Genomic DNA, 23,265 nt, shown 5'->3' on the forward strand with positions numbered 1-23,265 from the left:
ATTATTGGAATGTATCACTAAAATGGTTTAGATGGTCAAACCGTCAAAAAAATGGTCTACGGGCAACTGAAATATTGGCGTGCTTGCATGACAGTCAAATTTTAAATTATTTAGACTATTCAGTCAACTACAAACTGGATTTCCTCTGTAATTACGACACATTGATAACAACGTCAAGATATTTTCACTTTTATTTTTACAATATTTTAACATTTTGTAAATACTGTTTTTGAAACATTGAAAAACCAGACAACAACTGTTTTTAAAATGTTGGTAAAATTATTGACAATTTAAAAATATTGAAACTGTTTTGCGGGGTAAACTAATAATATTTCTTACAAATTTTGAAAGCTTAAATTTGTAAAAAAAGATAAATATAATTCAATATTATTTCTGTTACTTTTTCAATTTATTTATATTTGATCCATGCGGTTTCCTACTGGTTTGTTGTAAGTTATATTCATTAAATAAATGTTTTTGATATTCAACGTTAGAAATATGTTTTATATTATCAAGTTGTATTTTATATTATTTACATAGTGTTTTTGTTATGTAAGTTTTCATGTTTCTAATTCGAATATTACTTATAATAATTATTTATTATTTGCAGTGAGCAATTATGTTGGAGGTGGTGAGTTGTTGAAGTTGCTATTGCAACATGAGATTTTACCCGAAGAGCTGTGTAGAATATATTTTGCGGAAATAGTTACTATTTTAGGTAAGAAAAAAGAACAATGGTTATGATTGTTGGGCATGACATAATTGCTTAGGTTTTAGCTCTGAGCTTGTGAGCATTTAGTTATCAGAAAAAAAAATTGCACTATTCTAGTCTAGAGTCATTAATCTACTTATATATTATTATATTTTTCTCCATAGATTTCTTACATAACGCTGGTGTTATATATAGGGATATTAAACCCGAGAACATATTGTTAGATGATGATGGCCATCTTCAGTTGATTGATTTTGGCCTATCAAAATGGCTTCCGCAAGGATGCCGCACCAATACTATTTGTGGAACGTCTCAGTACATGGGTAAGTTTGTTTTATCAGATATCGGTATTAAAATTACCTGTATTCTATAAGCAATTAGACTATTATTTTTTCAACAAAATACAAAAATAATAACAACTATTCGGCCTTAATTAAAATCATAATTTTCCTCAATTTTTCATTTAGCTCCAGAAATATTGCAGATGGGAAATTATAATCATTCAGTGGATTGGTGGTCGGCAGGAGTGCTGTTATTTCAATTGCTTACTAATCAGGTAAATTTTAAACACATTAAGAAGCATTTAATATATATTTGTCAATTCGGTAATAATGAACGCAGCATATACAGTAGTAGCTGCATTAATATTGATAATTAAATTGGTCACAGTAGATTGTGTGTTTATAGAAACTTATAAATTGAAAATAATTATGTTTCTCTGAAATTGACAACAGATATTACAAATAATTGACGTAATCTACAAATATGCAACAATATCGGTGCAAAATGAAAGCCTGTACAATTTAAAACAATTGAAACACAACTAAAATTTGTTAATTATAATGTATAATTAATATTATACATTATTTAAAATGAAACATATATTTTGCATTAAATTACTTTCCGCTCAGAATTATTCAATTTAGCGACATTTTTGAATTGAAATAATGTAATTTTATTAAAATGTAAATTTTAGTTTATAATTTAACAGTAGCAACCTACAGATGATGGTGTAATACAAAACAAAAAGATTTATCTTTTATAAATTCCTTCAACTGCAATGAGATAGGAAGTTATTTTTTTAAAAATGACGTATTGGAATAAACACTTTAATTTTCCAAGTTATCAATTTAGTTAATAATCAATTGATTTATATGTTTTGTAATCATAAAAATTAACTACAAAATGACAATTATGAAGTTTTGGAAAAAAGTGTTTTATAGAATATTATTATTGATTCTAAGTTGTTAGTATTACCGTTTTTGTTTTGGTTAAACAAAAAAGGATTGGTATGTCTCACCACAGCAGTTGTATTGTTTATTTGGTTTTCCTTCAGGTGTATATATTTTGAGTAAAACAACTAGTAGTATTATATTTTTTACTAAATGTGTGTAAGATTGAATATATATTTAGAAGGGCTTTAAAAAAAAAACGTGTTTTTCGTTATGATGTTTTGAACTATTGACCGTCTTAAGTAAAATATTTTTTTCCATTTACTGTCTAGTAGGTAGGTATTTAATGCTTATCTTAAATCTATTTCTAAATTATGTACGACCATTGTTGGACCATTACGTTATATTATGAGATTAGTGGATGTACCAAACTCCAAAGCAATTGTCAAGTACGCGCCAATGTCCATTCTAAAATGTTCAATTGAAAAATATAAGTAAATAAATGTCTACAATGTATTAATATGTATTTGATCCAGGGTATAAAAGTTCCCACTATAAATGGTATGAAAGACAAATGTCCAAATGAAAATATTTTCCAAGTTGAGTATGTTTCCTAAAAAATATTTTTTATAAATTGCCAATCTAGAAATTATAAACTGGTCATTTTAAAATTTGATGTTTATGCTCCAACTTTATATGTTGTATTCTTTTTATTATTACTGGAAACGTTGTAAGTTTATAAATTATAATTGAGGTTTGCTTCAAATTTAAGAATAAAAAGTTGACCTCAAAAAAAAAAGATCCTGAAATATCTAATGAATTGTTTCAATACTAAAGGTGCCCGCGCATTTTTTTTGTTTTTTTTTAATAATATTTGATTTTAATGATTTTTGACCTTGATTTATATGGTTTTTGTGACGATTAAAAATAAATTTAATAACAGACAAATAAATCGTAAAAGTCGTATCGTGGAAAAGCATTGAAAAAGAAGGTTGAAAATGAAAAATGTACACTGAGCAATACATCTAAGCTGACATACAATTATTTTTGTTACTGTCTTAATTTTTAATTTGTTTTTTTTCAGGCTTATTTATAATTTTTTACATTTATGTCGAGGTTACATTTTTCCGAGGCCAAGCTGAATAATCTATCATTCGAACCTGAAAATATTTGAGTAAAAATCATCTAATACCAGATTTATTTGTTTATTATTTAATTTTTTGTTTAATCATCACAAAAATCGTAAAAACCAAGGTAAAAAAATTATATAATCGTATTTTACGAAAAAACAGAAATTCACCGGCGTCCCTTAATATTGAAGTAAAGAGTTAAACTTTCAGGATCTTCTTTTTTTATTTAGGTAAATTTCATATTTTTTAACTTGAAGCATAAATATAATAATTTCTTGTGTTTGTATTTTACCATTTATAATAATTTAATATAAATATAAAATAATTGTTTAAAATTCAATCTTCATATCAAGTATGTAGTTTTAGAATGAATCGAACTGTAAGAATAAGGTTACAATTCAAATATTCTTTAAAGCCTACCTATTGTTTAAAGCTTATAATAATCCGAATGGAAATATTTTATGTGTATAAGTTATTTACCAAGCCGTATATTTTTCTGTCATTTTGACCCTCGCGTGCGTTTTTATAAATGTTCTTACCCCCTTTTTCCCCTTGTATGATAAAAAACAAATTCAATGTATAATTTTATTCCCGGCTTTACGATCCATTGAAATTCTTTATCGCCAAAACTATCTCCTGCCATAAAAAAAAAAAGTAAATTTAAAATAGTTTTATTGTTTGCGCTATAATTTTTTTTTAATTGTTGACAATGCTTAAATACACTTATGTAGGGTTGGACAATGTCTCAATTTGGACTATGTTGGATATTTTCTATTAGGATTGATTTTCATAGTTGGACTTATTGTCGCCTGCGCCAAATACAGTGGACAATACCTATTTGAACAATTTTGCAACGGAAATCTTAACCTATTGCCGTGCGTAACTTTTTGGACGGCTTTGGTCGACGGCGTGGCGTGGTTGTTTATAGTCGGTCACGGTGACTGTGTGAATTCAATTTGGAATCGGTTGTCAAAATTAAAAAAAAAAAACAGTAAGAGCAGCGTTAAAAATTGACCACAGAGTAATACGGTCCCGCTGCGTCGCTCGGCGGTTGGCAAACCCCAGGAGACTTATGGTGTAGTGGATATGGTTTAGTGTGTATTAGTTAGTGTGTAACCATATGCACAAAATTCCATGAAGAAAACGCGACAGCGACAGAGACGGCGGCGGCGACCCTACAAGAGGTGAATAACCAGTTCTGAACTTGAAGTCCAATTTTAAAACCGGTCCGTTTGACCTCCGAGTACGGCGCAGAGACGGCGGCATATTGGTCCGACGGCCGTTTTCAGTCATTTTACAGCTATATACATAAAATAATATAATATAACATCGAAATACTTAATAAAATAATTTATTAATTTTATCAATATGACTCCTACTACGAACACGGTATATAATATATAAATGTACTAAATAGTCGTATTGCTATACTTTTATTATGTTAATATTAAAATCTGTATAATATAATGTAATATAGATGTATATTATTCCCAATACTGCAAAAACGTCTAACGGTAAAAGTATATGTAATAAAAAAATACACCATTGTAAAATTAATGCCCTCTCGGCTTCGTGTCGAAGCTAAAAAAAATAACGATTTTTGTCTGCCCGACAGTGTGTTTATTTTATCATTTGAACGGCGCCAAAAAGCGTTAGAATCCTTTCAAAACTGATTATACCTTGTACTCATATCCTTTTGCTAGTCTTTCATTTTTTTTTTTTTTATGATAATCTAGAAAATTGCTTATGTTCTGTCACACGTACCTTATGAGTTATTCCTACAAAGTTCGCGGGCTTATGTTAAATAGTAAAACAGTGAGATTGTCAAATTAAAAATAATACCTTCTATGCTATGCTATCGAAGCTAATAACTCAAACGATCTGTCTTGGTAAAAATTCCACTTAAAAAATTATATATTGATTTTTAAACATTTTATTGGTATAGGATAAACGTAATAACTAACACCTGTTCGTTGTTGTAATAACCTTGTGCATATTGATAAAACGTTATTTTTTTTTATGAGGCCTGAGCATATAAGACATCATTATTAAAATTTACCGTTGCAGAGGTACAGAGTGAAATTCAATAGTGTCGGTTATTATTTTTTTTTTCTCCGTCCTAGGTCGTTAATAGATTCGAATAACTTTACGGTTTTTGTGTGTACGACGACGGTTATCTAAATATCTATGTGGAACCGACACAACAATAAAAAACAATTTATTAACGTCAGCCGTGCGACGACGGCGGTAGATACGATTTTTGCTATCTCTAACCACGCCCTAAATGACATTTTTTCTACATAATACAAATTTATTCAGTTCGGGCAATTAATTTTCTCGCCGACACGAATGTACCTAAATTGCCTATTCAAAACGCCTTCTCATAGTCGTAGTATATTTCATTCATATTATTATTTTAAATATCGAATTATAGCGCGGTTTACAATACAGTTATCCGTCCATACAGTATCCGCGTAGACAACTCCAGAAGACTAGCAATTTAAGGAGAATTATTGTGAAACAATACAAAACATAAATAATAAACAAAGTTGTAGACAATTTTAAGAAACCGTATAATAAATAATATTTTATATTATTTTATGTATAATAATATACTATTGTTCGCGAACGACGACAGTTTTGTCAATATCAAATAAATTAGGTACATAATATAATATATGTAAATAGTCATAATATATATATATATAAATTATATATATATATATGTATATTATTATTTAACAACCTAAAGCTAAGTAGACACACTTAAAAACTAGCATAGTATTCATGTTTTTGTTCATATAAATTATTATAAATAGGGTAGCCTATATTTATATGTTTATAATATACTATTTAAAATAATATATTAATATGATATCACACAGAAAAAAATGACTGAATAAATAGCAATGCCTAGTTGATGATTTCACTACAATAATCCATATAAAGAATTATTTGTATATGAACTATAAAAAAAGAAAGATAAAAATGTATGAGTTTTTTTTTATCAAATTAATCCTAATCGTAATAAACTAAGTAAATTGTTTTGTCGTTATTCTTTCGATGTGGCCCAACCGTTATGTTTGTGAACTGTTTAGTTTTTAAAAAAATTTATGATGTCAAATGTAGTTTTTGTTTTTGACGTATTCGCTTGACCGTTTGGTGGATGATTCGTTTTCATGTTGCTATTCAGTCTTGTCATTTTGATTACTTAGTTAGCTTTCTTTTGTTTTTGTTTCTTTTCGTCCTTCTTGACCGGTTCGGTGGATTTCTTTTCCTTGAGCGCGTCCCGCTTGATCACGGAGTGTTCCTTCTTGTCATCACTGGCGGCCGATTCGGGTTTCTTCTCTTCCGTTGCCGGTTTCTGTTCCTTTGCCTTGGCGGCTTCCGGTTGCACTTCGGATTTGGGTTGTTCAGCGGGCTTAGACTCTTCGGCGGGTTTTGCCTCTTCCTTGGGTTTCTCGGCGGCTTGCACGGCTTCGGATTTCGGGCTGTTTTCAACTGGCTTGTTTTCCGGTTCTACGGCAGCCGGGCTGGATTCCTTGGCGGGTTGGGCGATTTTTTCGACTTCTGATGAAGCGGCTGCGGGTGCGTCGGCGGCCGGCACTGCTGGGCTTGGTACTTTGGCTTCGGACACTTCGCTGGCGGCCGGGACGGCGTCTTCTACGGGTTTAGCCGATTCTGGTTCAACTGGTGCGGCGTTATGTTCGAGGGCCTTGGCGTCGGACAACGGGACGCTTTCGGAAGGTTTGGGTTCTTCGGCGACTGCGGGAACTGGAGCAGTGGCGGCAGCTGGGACAGGGTCGGCCAAGATTGCAGCAGAAGCTTGTTCGGGTTTTTCGGCGGTTTTGGTGTCCTTAGCTTCGGTCGGGTTGAGTGGTAAAGCTACCGGGACTTCGCTGCTGGCGGCGGGCTTGTTGTCGGCTGGTTGTTCGGCCTTGGTCTCAGTGGATGGTTTGGCTTCTTCGGGTTTCGTCTCGGATGCAGGAGCAATTTCTGATTTAGCGTCGGACGTGCTCGGCTTGATCGGTTCGCTTTCGGGTGCGACGATTTTTTCGGACTTGGCGCTTTCTGCGGCGACCGGAGTCGGTGCGGCGGCTTCGTTTGCCGGTTTCGACTCTGACGCGGCTTTGGCATCGGTTTCCGGTTTCGGCTCGGTGGCTGCTGCCGCCACTGGGGCCGGCTTCTCTTCGCTAGCGGGTTTCGGCGCGCTCTCGGCCTTGGCTTCGGTCGCGGGCTTGGCCTCGGCAGCGGGCTTAGCGTCGCTGGCCGGAACCTCGGCTACGTTTTCCGACTTTGGTGCCGACGGTACTGGCTTTTGGGATTCAACGACGGTTTCGGATGGCACGGCAGGTGCGACAGGAGCAACCTCGCCGACAGGCATGGATTGAGTGCTCCAAAAGAGCGCTCCGAACAAGCATAATGACAATATCACAGTTTTCATTCTGAAAGTCAAATGAAACAAAAACAATTTAACCAGCTAAGTAAAATACGCATAGTGAAACTATTGATATTAGAACACATACATACATGCAATATAGCTATCCAAAATTCAATACACAAAGTTTAATAATTTACCCATCTCGTGTTATGTATTACAAATTCCCTATTACTGTCTAATAAACAATAATTAACCAATCGTTAATTATTATTTGTGCAATTGGGTAATAATTGTTGTTAGATTTTTTATGTCCAGTTATAAAATTATGATCAATAGCGAAAAATATAAAAATATTTTAAAAAGATCTAACAGAGATAACGCGTACTCTAGGTTGTTTATGTATTATTTATGATCCGTAAATTATCCTTCGTTTTATTTATTTACTTTTCATGTACCAGAGGACTTCCATGATAATTAATTGGATAATTACAACAAAAGCGTGTGGCACTGGAATAGTAAACTAATAAAAAAACAGAAAATTATTAAGGTTTTTGAACTTAATTAAAAAGGCGTAGTTAGTTCTTTAATTACAGGAATTGGGTTGAGGTTGTTTTATTTAAATTTTATTGTTTTTAATATAAATTGAAGAGAACTTTATTTTTAAACGTGGTAATTTTAGTTATAGTAGTTGATGATACTTTTCAACAAAAACAGCACGAACATAATATAATGAATAATGTCTAAATAAATATTTACAAATAAAGCACAAAGTAGATATCAAAAAATACAAATATATTATCAACATATTTAGTATTTTTATAGTTATTTTAAGCTAATTTTCAAGTAACCATGAGTTAGTTTTCAAACTTGTAGTATTGTTTTCCATTGCGTATAGCCTAACTTAATTGTAGAATAATTTTCTATTTTTATATTAGGCAAATGTATATAATTGTTATAAATAAATTTACTTATAAAAAAAAAATGTTATCGCCCAACTATTATGTTCAACTCTAAATTAAATTAAATGACATTTTTTTATTCTTATATTAAAAAACTAAAATATGTCTATTAAATTATTACTTTAATCACGTACAATTTTCATTAAGCTAAAAGAAATTAGAGCAAAAAAAAAAAAAGAATACTTCTATGCTATATATACTAATTATATTACAAATAATTTAATTAATGAAAATACTACGACAGAGATTATTGTGAAAAGTATTATTAATTAATTGTATGGTTTATAGTAATACTTAAACAGTATAGCTGCCATTAAAAAAAAACTTATAGTTACAACATTTATTTTCTTCAAATATGTCATCAGCAAATTGAGCGTTTTTCGTTTAAATTATTGTAGTTATTATGTTATCGTATAGTTATAAGCGTCAAACATGCGTTGGTTTTTAATATGGAAATTAAATGATCTTATGGTATTAAAAATGCGAGATTGTGTATTACTTACAACATAACTTTATCGGTACTTTAATTTGAACAATTTTTAAAATTATATATGATTAAATACACGAAGAATATGCACTCGGTGTTATCCCAATTAAATGTGCTCAATTTTACATGCGTATTGTATTTTATGTTTTATTAAAATAATTCTCCTCGATACTTAGTTGAAAATTATGTTTTTTTTTTAAAAGTACAAGTACAAAATATGAACGTTTGAAAACCTGGCTTGAATTCTCAAATACATTTTTACTGTTTAAGAATTAACAAAAGTTATAATTTAAGAACAAAAAATGAACCGTAAGCTTTTTTTTTATATTCGCTTAGCCAACGAGTTCGAACTCTTCAATTAATTTACAAAAAAAAAAAACATATTTAAAAGTAAGTAACACGTATTACTCTTGTTCTTAGATTAATAATAAATAAAAACAATATTTAGATTTCCGTGTTTCTCGTATACTGTTATACTTTTGCGACTATAGGATTAAATATTTAAAAAAAACGTATAAGGTCATGTATAAACATGAATATTATTTTTTTTACCTGACTAAGTTTGCGTCGAAATCTTCGTTTGGTGTAATAAAAATATCAACACGCGCCGGATTGTATTTTTTAATTTTTTTGTAAACCGTACAAAAAAATGATCGTATTTATCGCGGTGTATCGCCACTCACTGACTTGTGTGTATTATGCCGTTCTGGGACGGAGTCGGCAAAAAAAACTTGTGACCAGGTTTGCGCGTGGTACTTGTGTAAGGCTGCGCACACGTCGGGCAACCTCTTTATAAGTGGTGCCGGCTAGGCGCGCGCGGTACTCACGCACCCCCGACAGCCTCACTCGCTTGCACACGCACTGTTGCCACTACTCGACGGCCGGCGCCGCCTCCCGTCCGGCTCGTCCAAGCGGCCGCCGGTCGGATCGCAAGCCAATCCAATTAATTGTATTAACAATAAAAAAATATTATTATATACTGCTGTTAGCTGCCCGATATTATTTTTAACGTCGTCCAAGTTTTTTTTTATTAAGATTACTCAGCTTACTATTTATTAGTTTCGTAAAAAAAAAAAAAAATAATGTCGATTTCCCCCCCTTGATTTAATGAATTGGTTCGCAATGTTTGAAAACTAATGTGTGCGCTGCAATCAAATCTGGGCGCTTTTTTTAATCGAACACAAAATAAATAGTCGTTTGAATAATATTGACTTAATTGAAATACATTTTTTATGAACGCGTCGAATACTTTTTTTGTTATTACTGTATCAAATCAATTTGTTTTTGAAATACATTTGTATTTACGGTTTCAAATAATATTCGATTTATATGTATTTTTAACAAAAAGGTATTTAATTTTACTGTTTACACTTTAATTTAAAAAAAAAAACGATTTTGAGTTATAATAACTGTTGCATTTGCAAATAATTGTTTTTATTTGTTTGGTTAATTTAAAATACTTTTCCGTGCATACAGACACATAATACTCATATTCTTGTAAAATCAATAACTTATCTTAGCTTCCCATCGAAGCTTAAATATATTAACTTTATATTATAAATTAATATTATTAAAAATAAAGGCTCTTATCTTCATTTAACTTGATATTATAACATATTTCATATTAACTTGATGAACCATACTTACTATAATATTATTATATCGTATATATATATATTTGCCCATATATTTTACATTTAGACTTTATCTCCAACTTTTAGTTAGCCTTGCATCTCCTATCTTTAGGGCTGTGTTCTTGGTGAAAGTTCGTGAATAATATTACATAACAATCCCCACACAAAAGTTTTAACCAAAGAGCGGATTTAATAAAAACAGTGATTTTATCGGTTTATAACTTTGGGTCGACTCATTGTGGGATTTTGTGATTTTCCCCACACGGTTTTGTTCTGCAACTGCTTTTGACTGTTTTTCGTTGTTGTCGGTCGACAATCGTGCTATATTGTTGCATCTACGTATTGTAGACAGCCTATATGTCGACGGAACCCATCCGGTAAATCGTCAAATCCCCTCTCATTAACGGGTTATTGTTGGTGTCTTCCTATATTATAATCATCATGATCATCATTATCGTTGCCATTATATTATTGTCGGCCGTCCGCAAAATGCCACATTATACGCAGACCCAAAACGTTCTAATAATATAATAATAATTATTGTTATGTGTCGTAAATGTATACAACAGGTGCCGGCTGCATTGTTGTTTTCCAACGATTGTTCTTTTTGCCTGTACGGAGAGCCGTCGAACGTTCTAGAGTTTATGCGTTTTAATTTCCTAAGCCTTTTGACGACGATTGCTGTGTAAAATGTGTACGCTTTTTTAACGCAATTCCTGTTAAACGCACTGTAGTCGTGGTAATGGCGCACAATTATCTCAGGAATTTACACTATAATAAGCTCGGAAAGCAACATCTGTTGTTAGTGGTCTTGTTGTATCATTAATGTAAAATTGTTTTAGATGTTTCAGAAATTATTGTCGGTCATTAAATGTAGCGCTTGGTCGTATGTGTTGGAGCTGAAAAACATAATATAGTTTTGCCCATAAGAGCGTTTGGGATTATGTTCGCTGTTCGCATTATTATCGTTTTTCAACAACGTTTAGGCTAATCTAGTATTGGGATTGGTACGGACATGTTATCCCTATTTATGTTGTTCCGCCTTTGGCCGTCTGGAAATAAGTTGGACGGCAGTGTTGGTGTAAAGATAAAGTCGAAAAAGCCGAAACTTTTTACGCATATAATAATAATAAAAACAATTACTCTTGAAGTTCAATCCTAGTACATACATTTTCTTTAAACTTATTATTCGTGTTAGTAACGTTATGAAGACTTGACCTAATCTATAACTGCATTGCCGGCGTTACACAAATATCGCTATCGATCCGAGTCCAGCATAATTTTCTTTTTGGTTTTTGTTGTTTGTTCAACGTTAAAAAAACGTCTTGTACGTTTCGCAATCGACCTCGGTAAAAGTTCATGGGCGCTATATTGACCAACCGGTACACATTATTGACATATTTTCCGTTTGTCGGGGTAGAACATGGAATTTTAACGGGCGCCGCCTCGTGTCCAATAAAGTCATAATAGTAAGTATGGCTTACTCGTGTCACTTGTCAAACGTTAAGACCAAATTTCTTTTGAAATTCCATATATTTCTCACTTTAAACACACCCTGTCGATCAGCGGCAAATGTAATTTTAAACGTTTGTCGCTTTTTACATATAAAAAAAATTATACGTTTGTGTATTATATGTATATATATATATATATATATATATATATATAATTTTGTTGATGGCTATCACCGGTCGTGGCGTACCTGCGTATACCCCTATAGGTACTAATAATACTTGTCGATAAACGAATATACATTTTTTACATTCCGTAATTCAATACGGTTTACCGGTTATTTTACACGGTCTTAGGGAATTTCTATTTTAATAGAATAAATACAAAAAAAAAAACAATGAAATACCTTCGCATGGATATCCGATTGCACTTGTATACTTTTATCGTGACACAGACACTATATTATAATAGCAAGGAAAACCATTCGATTTTGATATTGTTTTTACTAAGGCCGTTATGGAATTAGTAGTTTTATCATAATATATTTTTTTATAAAATATTTATTGAAAATGATCTTGGATCTACGCAAAGGAAAACAATACGGTTTTGTAAATTTTATAACTCTTGCATACTGGATAAGAAAATAGCAAAGTATAAATTTATTATTATTTATTTTTATTACAAACAGGTATAGTAATCCGCGTGTAATTGAAAGTTAAGATATTCGAATTTGTTAACGCTCTTTTTTTAACGACCACAACAATTTAATGTTTTGAAAGTACTTATTTACATTTTCTGTAAACAGTAAAATATAAATTCTAGTATAAGATACATAAATAATTGACGAATAGGGGGGGGGGGTTAGTTTTTCTTTGTCTGGCAAAAAATAAATAGCAGTCTGTAAACGAGGTATATTTATTCGATACACCTATTAATCCCAACGTGTTTTACATTGGTTTTAAACATAATGAAAAATCATATTGTTATATTCTCATTGGTTGGTGTTGTTTCAAGTCTCTTTTTTTCTTAGGTTCGGTCTCGGCGGCACACCATTTATTGTAATCGTTGTTAGTCGTTGTACTCTCTGTTGGTATCAATGGATTTCTTCAAAATGTTCTACTTCATCCCAGCGTTGACGACATTCGACCAATTTGAATGTGCTTGCTTTTAATGTTGTCATTGCACGCGGATAGGTACGTTTTAACCTTCTCGGATTGGGCTGAGTTATTGACTGCTTAACGACTACTGCTGTAGTGCATATATATGTGTTGGATTATAGCGCACAAAAGACACTGAAAAGAAAAAAATAAGTTAAAATAAGTAAAATAATATGACCTAGTTCAGACCCAACGCGTTCATATCGACATGCATTGTTTCATTAACATTAGTGTATATGACACGTAATAGCTGATATAATAATATCATCCAAATTTCCCGTGGGACCTGTGGCCGTCGCGTGCTGTTAAATAAAATGTATTAAAAAAAAAATTAAGTACAACTTTTGCGTGTCAATATAATAAACTAATTTTTAGCACATGAATTTTTGTATGTGTCTCACATTGTATTATTCTAAGTGTTTGGGTCGCACAATTTATAATTAAAGATAACAAATGTATTATATTAGAAATCCGGTATTAGCCAAAGAACTTTTTCATTAAGTCCTATATATTTTCCACACAGAAAAACCCGATACTATCCATGTTTATTTCAATGTTAAAATAAAAAAATGTTCTGAATGATTCTGAGGCAAGTTCTAGTAAATCGAACTGTAACGAACTTGAATCGTTTATCGCCAATAGTTAGCCGTACAATTTTAATTTGGGATTTTCTTTTGTTTGACTACTTTGTTGTAATTAATAAATAAACGCATAATATAAATGTTTTAAAACATGATCGTATAAAGACGTTGTCTTAATGTTTTTGTCTTTCGAAATCCTAAATCGGTCCTCGGGGCATGCATACTTCTAATTGTAACAAGTTAACTTGTTGTTGACATAGTATTATAATATATTTTTTTTTTCAAACAAATTTCGTTTGAGCTTTCAACATTAATAACCATTAAAACTCGGCGATTCTTTATTAAAGTATACAATAAATTGCGTGTTAATTATTTTGTGTAGAAGATTATCGGCGGAAGAACGACTGAGTGAAATCAAGACTTCGGTTTAGTACAGAAAGGAGTTTGTACATAATACTGTTATGTGGGCCTATACGGTACATAACAATATAATATAATGTTATTGTATTGATACGGTGCCGATTTTTTGGTTTGATTCTTGCTTAAGGGAGGGTACACGGGCATCGGATAACGTCGCTGTTTATAATAATATCATGGCCCGAAGTCGGTACTTTTCAATTATTGATTTTCGGTATTTGCCCCTTGGATAATTTATGGTCTCCGTCCCTTTACATCGTCCTCGGTCCGAAATTGCACTACAGCTAGTGTGCCACGTTCTAACCGATAATATGCCCCTTCGATTGCTCGCTCTCTCTCTGGGAACAGTCGGCGGGTCACGCTTAAGCAAAACCAAAAATATTACAAGAACGCAGTAAAACCGGAAACCGTCAGCCGTCATCTAGCCGAGATGTCAATTTTGCAAAAATATACAAATCCAGCACGGCCTGATTGCATAGCGTATGAATAAATTGTATATTAATTATGATTCTGTCGTGTGATCAAGCCCCAGAAAATCCGTGAAATTAGTCCATTGAAACTCGTTTGGTAAAAAAAAAAAAAACGGGTTGTTGTACATTAAAAAAAAGTTTTTTTTTTTTATAACGTTTGAACCGTGGAATATGCTTGTTTTAATGTGCTCTCGTCGGGTCAGAGTGTCGTACAATCTGGTAGAATTTTATCCTTGACACTTTTCGTTATAGCTATTTGTAATGTTTGCAATTTACTTGACTTTCGTTGTATGCCAAAACAGAAATGCCATTGTTGTCCTTACAATAATTCGTCCCTGTGGAACGTTTCACGGCATTATTGTATTAACGACCGAAAGGGCATTGCTCTCTTTCAAAATCGTTTTCTCAGCCCTGCGCTCCTTCCTCGTGTTTTGCATCCTTTGTGTCGTCAATACTAGCCAATGAGAGACTTCTTGTTTGCAGATGAACTTTGTGGAATTGTTATAATTCACAAAAAATCAATTACTACATTTATTACTCAATGAATTTAACCAGAAGTAAAAAAAAAAGGATAAAAATTAATTAAGCGCCACATATTTTACATAATTGTACTTGGATAACATAAATTTACATTATCATAAAAAAAAAAATATCAAGAAATATTTCCGTATTGTATAATAATAATAATACGTTTATTATTATTTATTATCATTATACTTTTCTTTTTTTTTAATTCCAAACGCTTGTTGTTACTGGTTAGAGTTAATATTAAATTCTAATTGAAATTTCGTACAATTTAATCTACAAAATATAATTTATTTTATAATTAAATATAGATACCGGTTAATAAACCCACTTTAAAAACATCAGTCTTTATCAATTATCCATGTCGGTTGGTTAATTATTTTATTTTATGGTTTTTGGTGTGGTTCTTGCTTAGACATCAATTCTAGTTAAATATGTAACTAAAATTATTTTTAATTAAATACATTTTAGGCGATCGGTACCAAGACTTGGTGTTTTCATCAGCTATATTCACATTATTTATGTACAATATGTATTGGTTATAGTTAACAATTTTTTAGTCACTTATTTAGTTCAAGTTTCAGAGTAGTTTCATTAGACCTAACCTAACTTAGGGGTCCTGAATTTAAAACTTAAGTGTTATCCGCTATCGAAGGTTTGTTTTATGTATTATTATTTTGTTTAAAGGAGCTTTCTGTATATGGTTTGTTTGTATGTACAGCGACCTAATATAACGAAAAATTCACAAGAAGGATTGCAGTCATCTGTTCCTACCGTTAAGTAAAGTTAATACGCCCATCACATGTTCTAGTTTTGTAAAATTATCCTTTTAGTTTTTTAGTTTATTACAACTTTGTTTTTTTTTTTTTTGTTGCTTTTTAGTGATTAATTTTTCTACGGGTGGTCAAACAAACAGTAAGGCTGGCGCGTAATCGCGCTGCGAGTATAATAATATTATTAATTCAAAACATCCAATTTATGACCGGCCATTAAAAATCTCCACTCTTATCTCCGTGTCCCATCGAAGCGGTTTTCAAAATCCTCCATACTACGTTAGTTAGGTACGCGGGTAAAGTGGGTGTGTTGTTGTTTTATTTAATGTTGTTTTTTTTCTTCTTTCAAACGACGACGTGCCCTCGCCAATCTGTGCCGGACATCTCGACCGACCATTATTTTCGTTAACCCTTTTTGTGCTGTAAGCAAACTGCTCTTTTCATTATCTTTTGCGTACGGCCAACGACGGTCTCCGCCTGGCATTCCAACAGCAATAATTCAGGTTTAATACGTGTCGCTTTGTAAAACAAAAGTGCTCGCCTTTACAAGAAGTACGCACACGTGTACATATAAGTATTGCATATTATGTAGAGAGAGAATAGAAGGTGTACTACAGTGAAGCATAGTACGCGACTGACGATCTTGCAGCAACCGTGTAATTTCTTTGCGGACCTCTTCACCGATAGGATATAATATATTATCGAAACGTGGGTGTGTACGTCATAGACCCAACGGACTACTTCGGTATCGATAGTAATAATTATTGTAAACAAGAAGGTAGACCACCCTATACACGAGTATAGTCAATGGATGACTAATACAATATTATAACGTTGTGTACTCAAAATATCATACACAGTGAAACCACCGCAGCCACACGCTCTCTGTTGTTCTTGCCGGTGTGTGTAGAGATTTCATTGATTCATTTTCATAACGGAGATATTGCATTGTGTTAATTATTATTTGTTTTTGTCGCGTCGATGATATTGTGTTACTATTATCATCGTTTTTATTATTTAGACTATACTATGCTTGCCTCTTGTAGACAGTGACAACGGCGCTGCTATTGAGCCGTTACCGCGGTGTTCTTTTCACTGCAAAATGTATTAACAAACCTTATGATCCGCAGAAACGCCGTGTGTACCTGTATGCTATAATTATTTTATTATCTCTCTGTTTGAAATACACACGCGCGCGTAGTGGCATGTACAGAGTTTTCAAAATTGCATGATATGTTATTTTTTTTTATATTCAATTTTTAATAAACACTAACCATGTGATATCGATGGCATAATACACGGGTAGGTTATATAGGACGGGCGAGTAACTTTTTTCGATTTCTTTTCAGACTAGGCGTTATTGGTTAAAACTTTCTTCGACCGATTTTAATGTTTTCGAAAATTGTATGATCTTGTCCCATACAACTCAATATTTATTTTTTTATATTTATTTTAATGAGATTTCGTTAATATAACATTATACCTAATAATTATTTCTTATACCACTAAAAAAAACTCGATGAGCAAATTATTTATTTTTTTTTCTTTGTATAATATAATTTACAATTATGTGAGTCGACATTTCTTTATTGTACAATGTTTTCTTTTCAAAATTAACGAATCGTACAACTTTTAATGGTTATTGTATGTATATCATGTATACATAAATAGAAGAATGTAATAGTATGTGCATAAAAGTATCTTGTTAAACGTTGCCGTTGGCGGTGGTGCTCGTGTCTTGCGATCAAAACTGGTTTTGTCGGGTGTCGTAAATTCGCCCAAAAGGTCAAAATAAGTATAAAAACCAAAAATTAAAAACTTAACGGGATCTTTGCATAATGATCAGTGGAGAATCGAATCTATTTTTAGCCGCCGGAGCGTCATTTAAATATAATATGCACACAAATGAGGGTATACCGAGAACAGTGTTTTTAGTATTATAATCGTTTAGAATTACAATTATAATATGGTCTCGGATTTACGATTAAGTTTGTCTATTCGATTAGAATCTTATAATATTCAAATAAATCTTGCAAGAAAAATCTTTTATGGTGCATTACTTATTTTTATCGCATTGATTAAAATATATTATATGTTCAATTGATGAGCGCACTTGTCCTCACGTTTAAAGGTCTAGAATTGATGGCTTTTCTACCTATACTCAATGGAGGGAATACGTTTTTATCAATGTGTTTATTGCGCGCCGTTAAGTAATATTATGTGTACATAAAGATGAATAGTTATAATACGATAATAAGCTCTAGATAAAATCTGCATTTTTATGTACGGTCAAATCTGTAAAACGTTCAACTGTTTGGCTTGGCATAATAACTGTTAAAAATTCTACTAAATAATAATTTATTGTCCGATTAACTAATTTAATTTTTCTTGTTCATAAATTGTAAGTGCGTACTTTGAAAGTAAAATAATTGTATGGATTCTTAGTACCTATCAAGTATCGAGTTGTATAAACACAACAGTTAACTAAACCCTTACGTGAAATATTTATGCTGATAATTTATCGACTTCTCGCGCTATAACTTATATAACTGGTATTTTACATAAATTAAAATTTCAAACCGCATACTTAATATGTAGACCAAAAATTCTTCGGGGTAGGTATTTTGATTATACGAAACATAATTATTTTTATTATAGGTAATAGTAACGAACATAGAAATCGATAAACATATTACTTTTAATTTACACAACTACTTGGAAAATATTACCATTATTTGTTTTAGTAGTAAGTGTTAACGTGTAGATATGTAAATTCCAGGTAAATTAAAATTATGGCCACCCGACGATAAAATATGTTTTGGTACTAGGAAATATTGCGAGTTACTTCGTTTACATTTCATAGCTTTGAAAAAAATATAAATTAAATTGGTGGTTGAATTAAGAAATAATTTAAAAGAGGCATTCGTCAAGAATGTCATTGTGGTGACCTTTTGCATAGAGAGTATGTAGTAGATATGATAATAATTGTAAACAGCTAATTGAAAAACTTAAAATCTTAGGAAAAAATATGTGATGAGTAGAATAAAGTGATAAGAATAGAAGGTATGTTGTGTGAACTAAACAATCATTATAGGTTAAAGGAAATTTTTATTTCAATAAGAATATTTAGATGGTTGAGTAGTAGAGGTAGATATAATTGGGGATAATAGTATAGGGAGAAAAACATAAAAAAGGGTAAAAAGAAATATAGAAGTGGTGGTCAGATCGATTTTTTTAATACGTGTTTTTTAATAACAAGGGTATTTTATACGACTGAATTATTTCTATGCCTATAATAAATATTAAAAGTATGCATAGTTCATGAAGATGATACTTACTACTAATCTATATGCAAAAATGGTTAAAGAATAATTATGTAAAATTTATAGATATTACAACGTTTAGTAATATAGGTTATTAGTAGAAAGTATTAGGGGTTGAGATCGGAGAATGATATAAATAAAACCACATGAAATAAATAATAATATTAGTGAATGTTTGGACGGGCAAATATATTTTACAGAACATATAATATAATTATATGTAATAATAAAACAAAGTCGTTTATTGTTGACTGTAATATATCGAGAACAACTATCGGTTGGTAATTGTATGCATAAAGCATATTACACTAATAGTCGCAGGGTATTGAATTTCTGTTAAAAATAACAAGTTTCTCGTTATCTATTTCACGTCGCTCACCTTGTCTGCGGATTACTGTTTATTTTTAAATTTGAATGACTGAACATAGAAAATATCAGCTATGGGAACGTAAAAGTTAATTTAGAAGAATAAAAAAAAAAATTAAGTATAGAGTATGGATGGACGCTAGTACCTTATCGTCTGTTTTTATCACTAAACTCTTATCAGCTGTCTCTTATCAATGATCTAATACGAACGTACGAACACAGCAGAGTAACCAAAGTGTGGAAATTTATAAACTTGGACTTCTGATAGAACCAACCGTATACCACTTTTACAAGACTTAACACAAAAAAATATAGGTTTCTCAAATATTAGTACAACTATAATATCAAAACAACTCAAGTTTAAGTATTTTTTATTTGTACATCGCCGGTGACGCAAAACCAAGATTATTATTTTCTACCGTGAAACACTACAATTCTTTATTGCTTTAATAATATAACAGTTGTCTTGTGAGATAGTCTATTATATGTGTGTTCAAAAATGAAAATGTTCTACGTGTCACTGTGTTCCATTTTTTTTGCAATCGTCCATGTTCAGAGTTGGAAGTATGGTGAAATAAGATCGGCCAATGATATTAATCGTGAATTTATTCGAAAAATTGTCAACGTGGAAGAAGTGGAAAATTGGGCTCCCATAATTAAACAAACTATTATTTATAACGACATTTATAAACCAGCTCTGTCTTTGATCTCGAAGGAAGACCAATTGACCAAAACTATAAATGTACTCGATTTACTTCAGACCTATGTAAAAGGTGAGGAAACGAAAGAAACAGTAGATATAAATGTGATTCGTGACCTAATTACGGTCTGCTATGAATGTACGTGTTTAAAGAGTTTAAGTCTGTTTGCGTTATTAGCTAGTAAAGATTTAAAAAAATACCATGAAACAATAAACAATGATGAAGATAAAGCAATTGGCGTTAACCAAGATGAAAACATTGACGGTACACGTTGTCCAGAAGTACTGCCTCACAGTTTACCATATAACATTTTGCAAATGGAAAAACCATTCATCGCAATGATACGCAAACTGGCTGCACTTAACATTAAGTATGATCTTCCACTAGAAGTTTTCAGAGTGATCTATGGTCAACGCGCTGACGGCGTTACAGACGATAACTACCTAAACGGTATCTTATTTGTTCTAAAAGAAACGATTAAAATTGCAGATGGCTTATTAACAAAAAAATGCGTTGATCACCAAGGCAGTTTAGTGAAGAAATACGATGTGTTTCTTGACGATAGAGAAGGGAACGAATTTAAGCAATTTATAACTGCGTTAGACCAAGATTCGAATATGGAATATGTTCCACGTTTTTTTGAACATTTTGTCGTAGTTGCGATAAAAGCTATTAAAGAAACAAATAGTATTGCACTATCTGATAAACTTGAAGTGCCCACGGATCTCGCACTACTTGAAAAAAGTTCCAGTATGAAAATTACATTTGATCAAGATGATCTAGAGTTGGTTTTGGATAATTCTTTTGGTGAATCATCGCTAGAACAAGAATACTTAGAAAGCAGGTAATGTAATGGTTTATATTGAATCATAATGTTGCCAATTGTAATTGTACAAAAACGAAATGTTTAAATGCATTGTTATTTGTTAAGTGTGTATGATGTGACAAAAGTTAATGTATTTTTAACAATGTGAGAAGAAGGTGTTGTGATTTATAACCTATAAAGATCTCTAGCAAAAACAGTTCTTGGATATTAGGTATTTGAAAATTTTTTAAAAAATTAGTGCGCGCTTTTCTTATTTGAAGTAAACAAATATGTTCATGTTTTCTGTGTTAAGTTTTCTGTTTCTCAATTTTGAATGAGTAGAGGTTAACTTTTAATATTTTTGTCCTAATGAAGTATTCTACAGGTAAGATTCTTGATTTATAAAATTGCTACATGATGAAACCGATTCAGCAGTTTAGTAGACATCGTGGATCTAGACATTAAAAAATCATTGTAATAATAATTACTATTTGGCTAGGTACCCGTAGAAGATAAAAAAGCGTAAGAATCGGAAATAATCAGGATAATTGGAAACTATTAAACAATATTAAATTTATTACTGGATACAGGGTTTCAAAAATTGCTTACGCTTCTTAAATATCCTAATACTAAAACACAAAAATTCTACTTTTATTTTGTAGAATGCTTGAAGATGGTTTGAACGATGAGTTTGGCATTCCAAGCACTGACGAAGACAATTCTGTTGACGGTGATGATGATGACTTAGACGCCTATGTGCTTCGGAATATGTTAGACTCATCAAACTACGAAGAATGGGCTTCTGACTATAATGAAAACGACAATAATGTATTTGGAAATGAAGGATGGACAAAATATGTTGATCATGATGAAACCGTGAATACATTTGTTAATGAAAATGATCAAGTAGAGAATTTTCCTGGGAACAAAACCGTTGATACATTTAACGACGTCGTGGTTTTGAAAAGCGAATTCAATGATGATGGTCAGAATAAAATCGAGAAAAATACATTTTTAAATACATATTCTCAACTTGAGGATTTTCTAGGGAACATTAAATTCAGTGAAAATTCTCAACTTGAAGATTTTTCTGGGAATAACTCTGTTTACAGACCATTAAACAACGTCGAGATGTTGAAAAGTGACGACAAAGATGATGAAACCGGTATTACATTTTTAAATCAAAATTCTCAACTTAATGATTTTCTAAGAAACGAAATCAACGATAGATCTAATGACGTTGAGGTTTTGAAAAATGGCGACAGCAGTCATACTGCTCACAATGTAACATAATAATTAAGCTGAAAAAAATAAAAAATCGGAAGAAAATAAATAAGACAAAAAATATTATTTTTACTATCAATACATTATACATTATTTTTATTATTAATACATATATCACGATTTACTATTTATTTATGAACACCCCAAACAGTTAATTCAATCAGCTTACATTTAAGATGACAAATCATCAAAACATTCTATGTATTATTACAGCGATAACTTAAAAGTAAATTAATAAATTATTTACATGAATTCTTAATTGTTGTTTAAAGAATAAAGAAAAAATTCACCGTCTATAATTGTTTTAATAGATGCGAGGAGATGATATACAAAGGACTATTTTCAGTATAATTATTTTTATTTTGTGTGACTATAAAGCTGTGATTGATCTCGTAATTATGTTTGGTATTTTTTATTTTACTAACTTAAGAAGTAATTCGGTACAGTCTAAATTACTATCAACTGATTTCTGGATAAATGTCACATTGTTATAAAACCGACTTGATTTAAGGGATTAAATACTTAATTGTCTTTCAACATCTTCAGTCTACTGGTTTTTCATATTTAATTTATATTCTAAAGAACGTAAAATCTCTTTGCATTATATACATAGTTGGTTCACCAATCTTATTTGATTAGCGTTCCAAATAATGAATCCAAAGTCCAGTACTGGATGAACCCAGGCACAATATATCAATTTTAAACAGATTATTATTTTAAACACTGATTTGAAGTAAAAACCACGCCTAGATGATGGACTAGGAAAATACATTAAAGTTATTATTTACCTTATGTTTAATTAAAAACTATAGATTATTTTTCGTTCAAATGGTATACATGACTATTAATTCCCCATAATTTTACAAAACTCATAAAATCTACTTGTAATAATTTAGTATCATTTAAATCTAGCACTTTTATAAATCATTTTAAATT

The 23,265-nt window shown here is 31.5% G+C and overlaps 3 protein-coding genes across 5 annotated transcripts in view; 2 read left to right on the top strand and 1 right to left on the bottom strand.

The window, feature by feature from the left end:
* Positions 1-23,265, top strand: part of LOC126843177 (serine/threonine-protein kinase S6KL) — a 65,400-nt gene that overhangs the window by 1,683 nt on the left and 40,452 nt on the right. For 2 of the 3 annotated variants that reach the window (XM_050580541.1, XM_050580542.1), the window contains exons 5-7: positions 611-718; positions 877-1,035; positions 1,180-1,268. In XM_050580541.1, coding sequence (XP_050436498.1) covers positions 611-718; positions 877-1,035; positions 1,180-1,268 — 356 coding nt within the window. Of the gene's footprint in view, positions 1-610; positions 719-876; positions 1,036-1,179; positions 1,269-1,446; positions 1,555-23,265 lie in introns of those variants that run through there. The other variant, XM_050580543.1, reaches the window with a different exon arrangement.
* Positions 6,073-9,619, bottom strand: LOC126843175 (fibrous sheath CABYR-binding protein-like). Its single transcript, XM_050580538.1, has 2 exons — positions 9,394-9,619; positions 6,073-7,459 (listed from the first exon to the last, which is right to left on the bottom strand). The coding sequence occupies exon 2, from the start codon at positions 7,456-7,458 to the stop codon at positions 6,226-6,228; it is 1,233 nt and encodes a 410-aa protein (XP_050436495.1). The 5' UTR covers position 7,459; positions 9,394-9,619; the 3' UTR covers positions 6,073-6,225.
* Positions 19,813-23,064, top strand: LOC126843173 (uncharacterized). Its single transcript, XM_050580536.1, has 2 exons — positions 19,813-21,084; positions 21,708-23,064. Exons 1-2 carry the CDS (start codon positions 20,039-20,041, stop codon positions 22,336-22,338), a joined length of 1,677 nt encoding a protein of 558 aa, XP_050436493.1. The 5' UTR covers positions 19,813-20,038; the 3' UTR covers positions 22,339-23,064.

Source organism: Adelges cooleyi, unplaced genomic scaffold (assembly GCF_023614345.1).
Source record: "Adelges cooleyi isolate 19-005CV unplaced genomic scaffold, UGA_ACOO_1.1 ACOO_flye_CR_arks_rails_tigmint_CR_PRNA_574, whole genome shotgun sequence".
NCBI lineage: Eukaryota > Metazoa > Arthropoda > Insecta > Hemiptera > Adelgidae > Adelges > Adelges cooleyi.

Bases quoted from the DNA above. Each gene is read 5' to 3' on its own strand.
- LOC126843175 (XM_050580538.1), bottom strand. From the start codon at position 7,458: ATGAAAACTGTGATATTGTCATTATGCTTGTTCGGAGCGCTCTTTTGG.
- LOC126843173 (XM_050580536.1), top strand. From the start codon at position 20,039: ATGAAAATGTTCTACGTGTCACTGTGTTCCATTTTTTTTGCAATCGTC. The intron at 21,085-21,707 runs GTAATGTAATGG...TTTATTTTGTAG, and splicing joins CAAGAATACTTAGAAAGCAG to AATGCTTGAAGATGGTTTGA.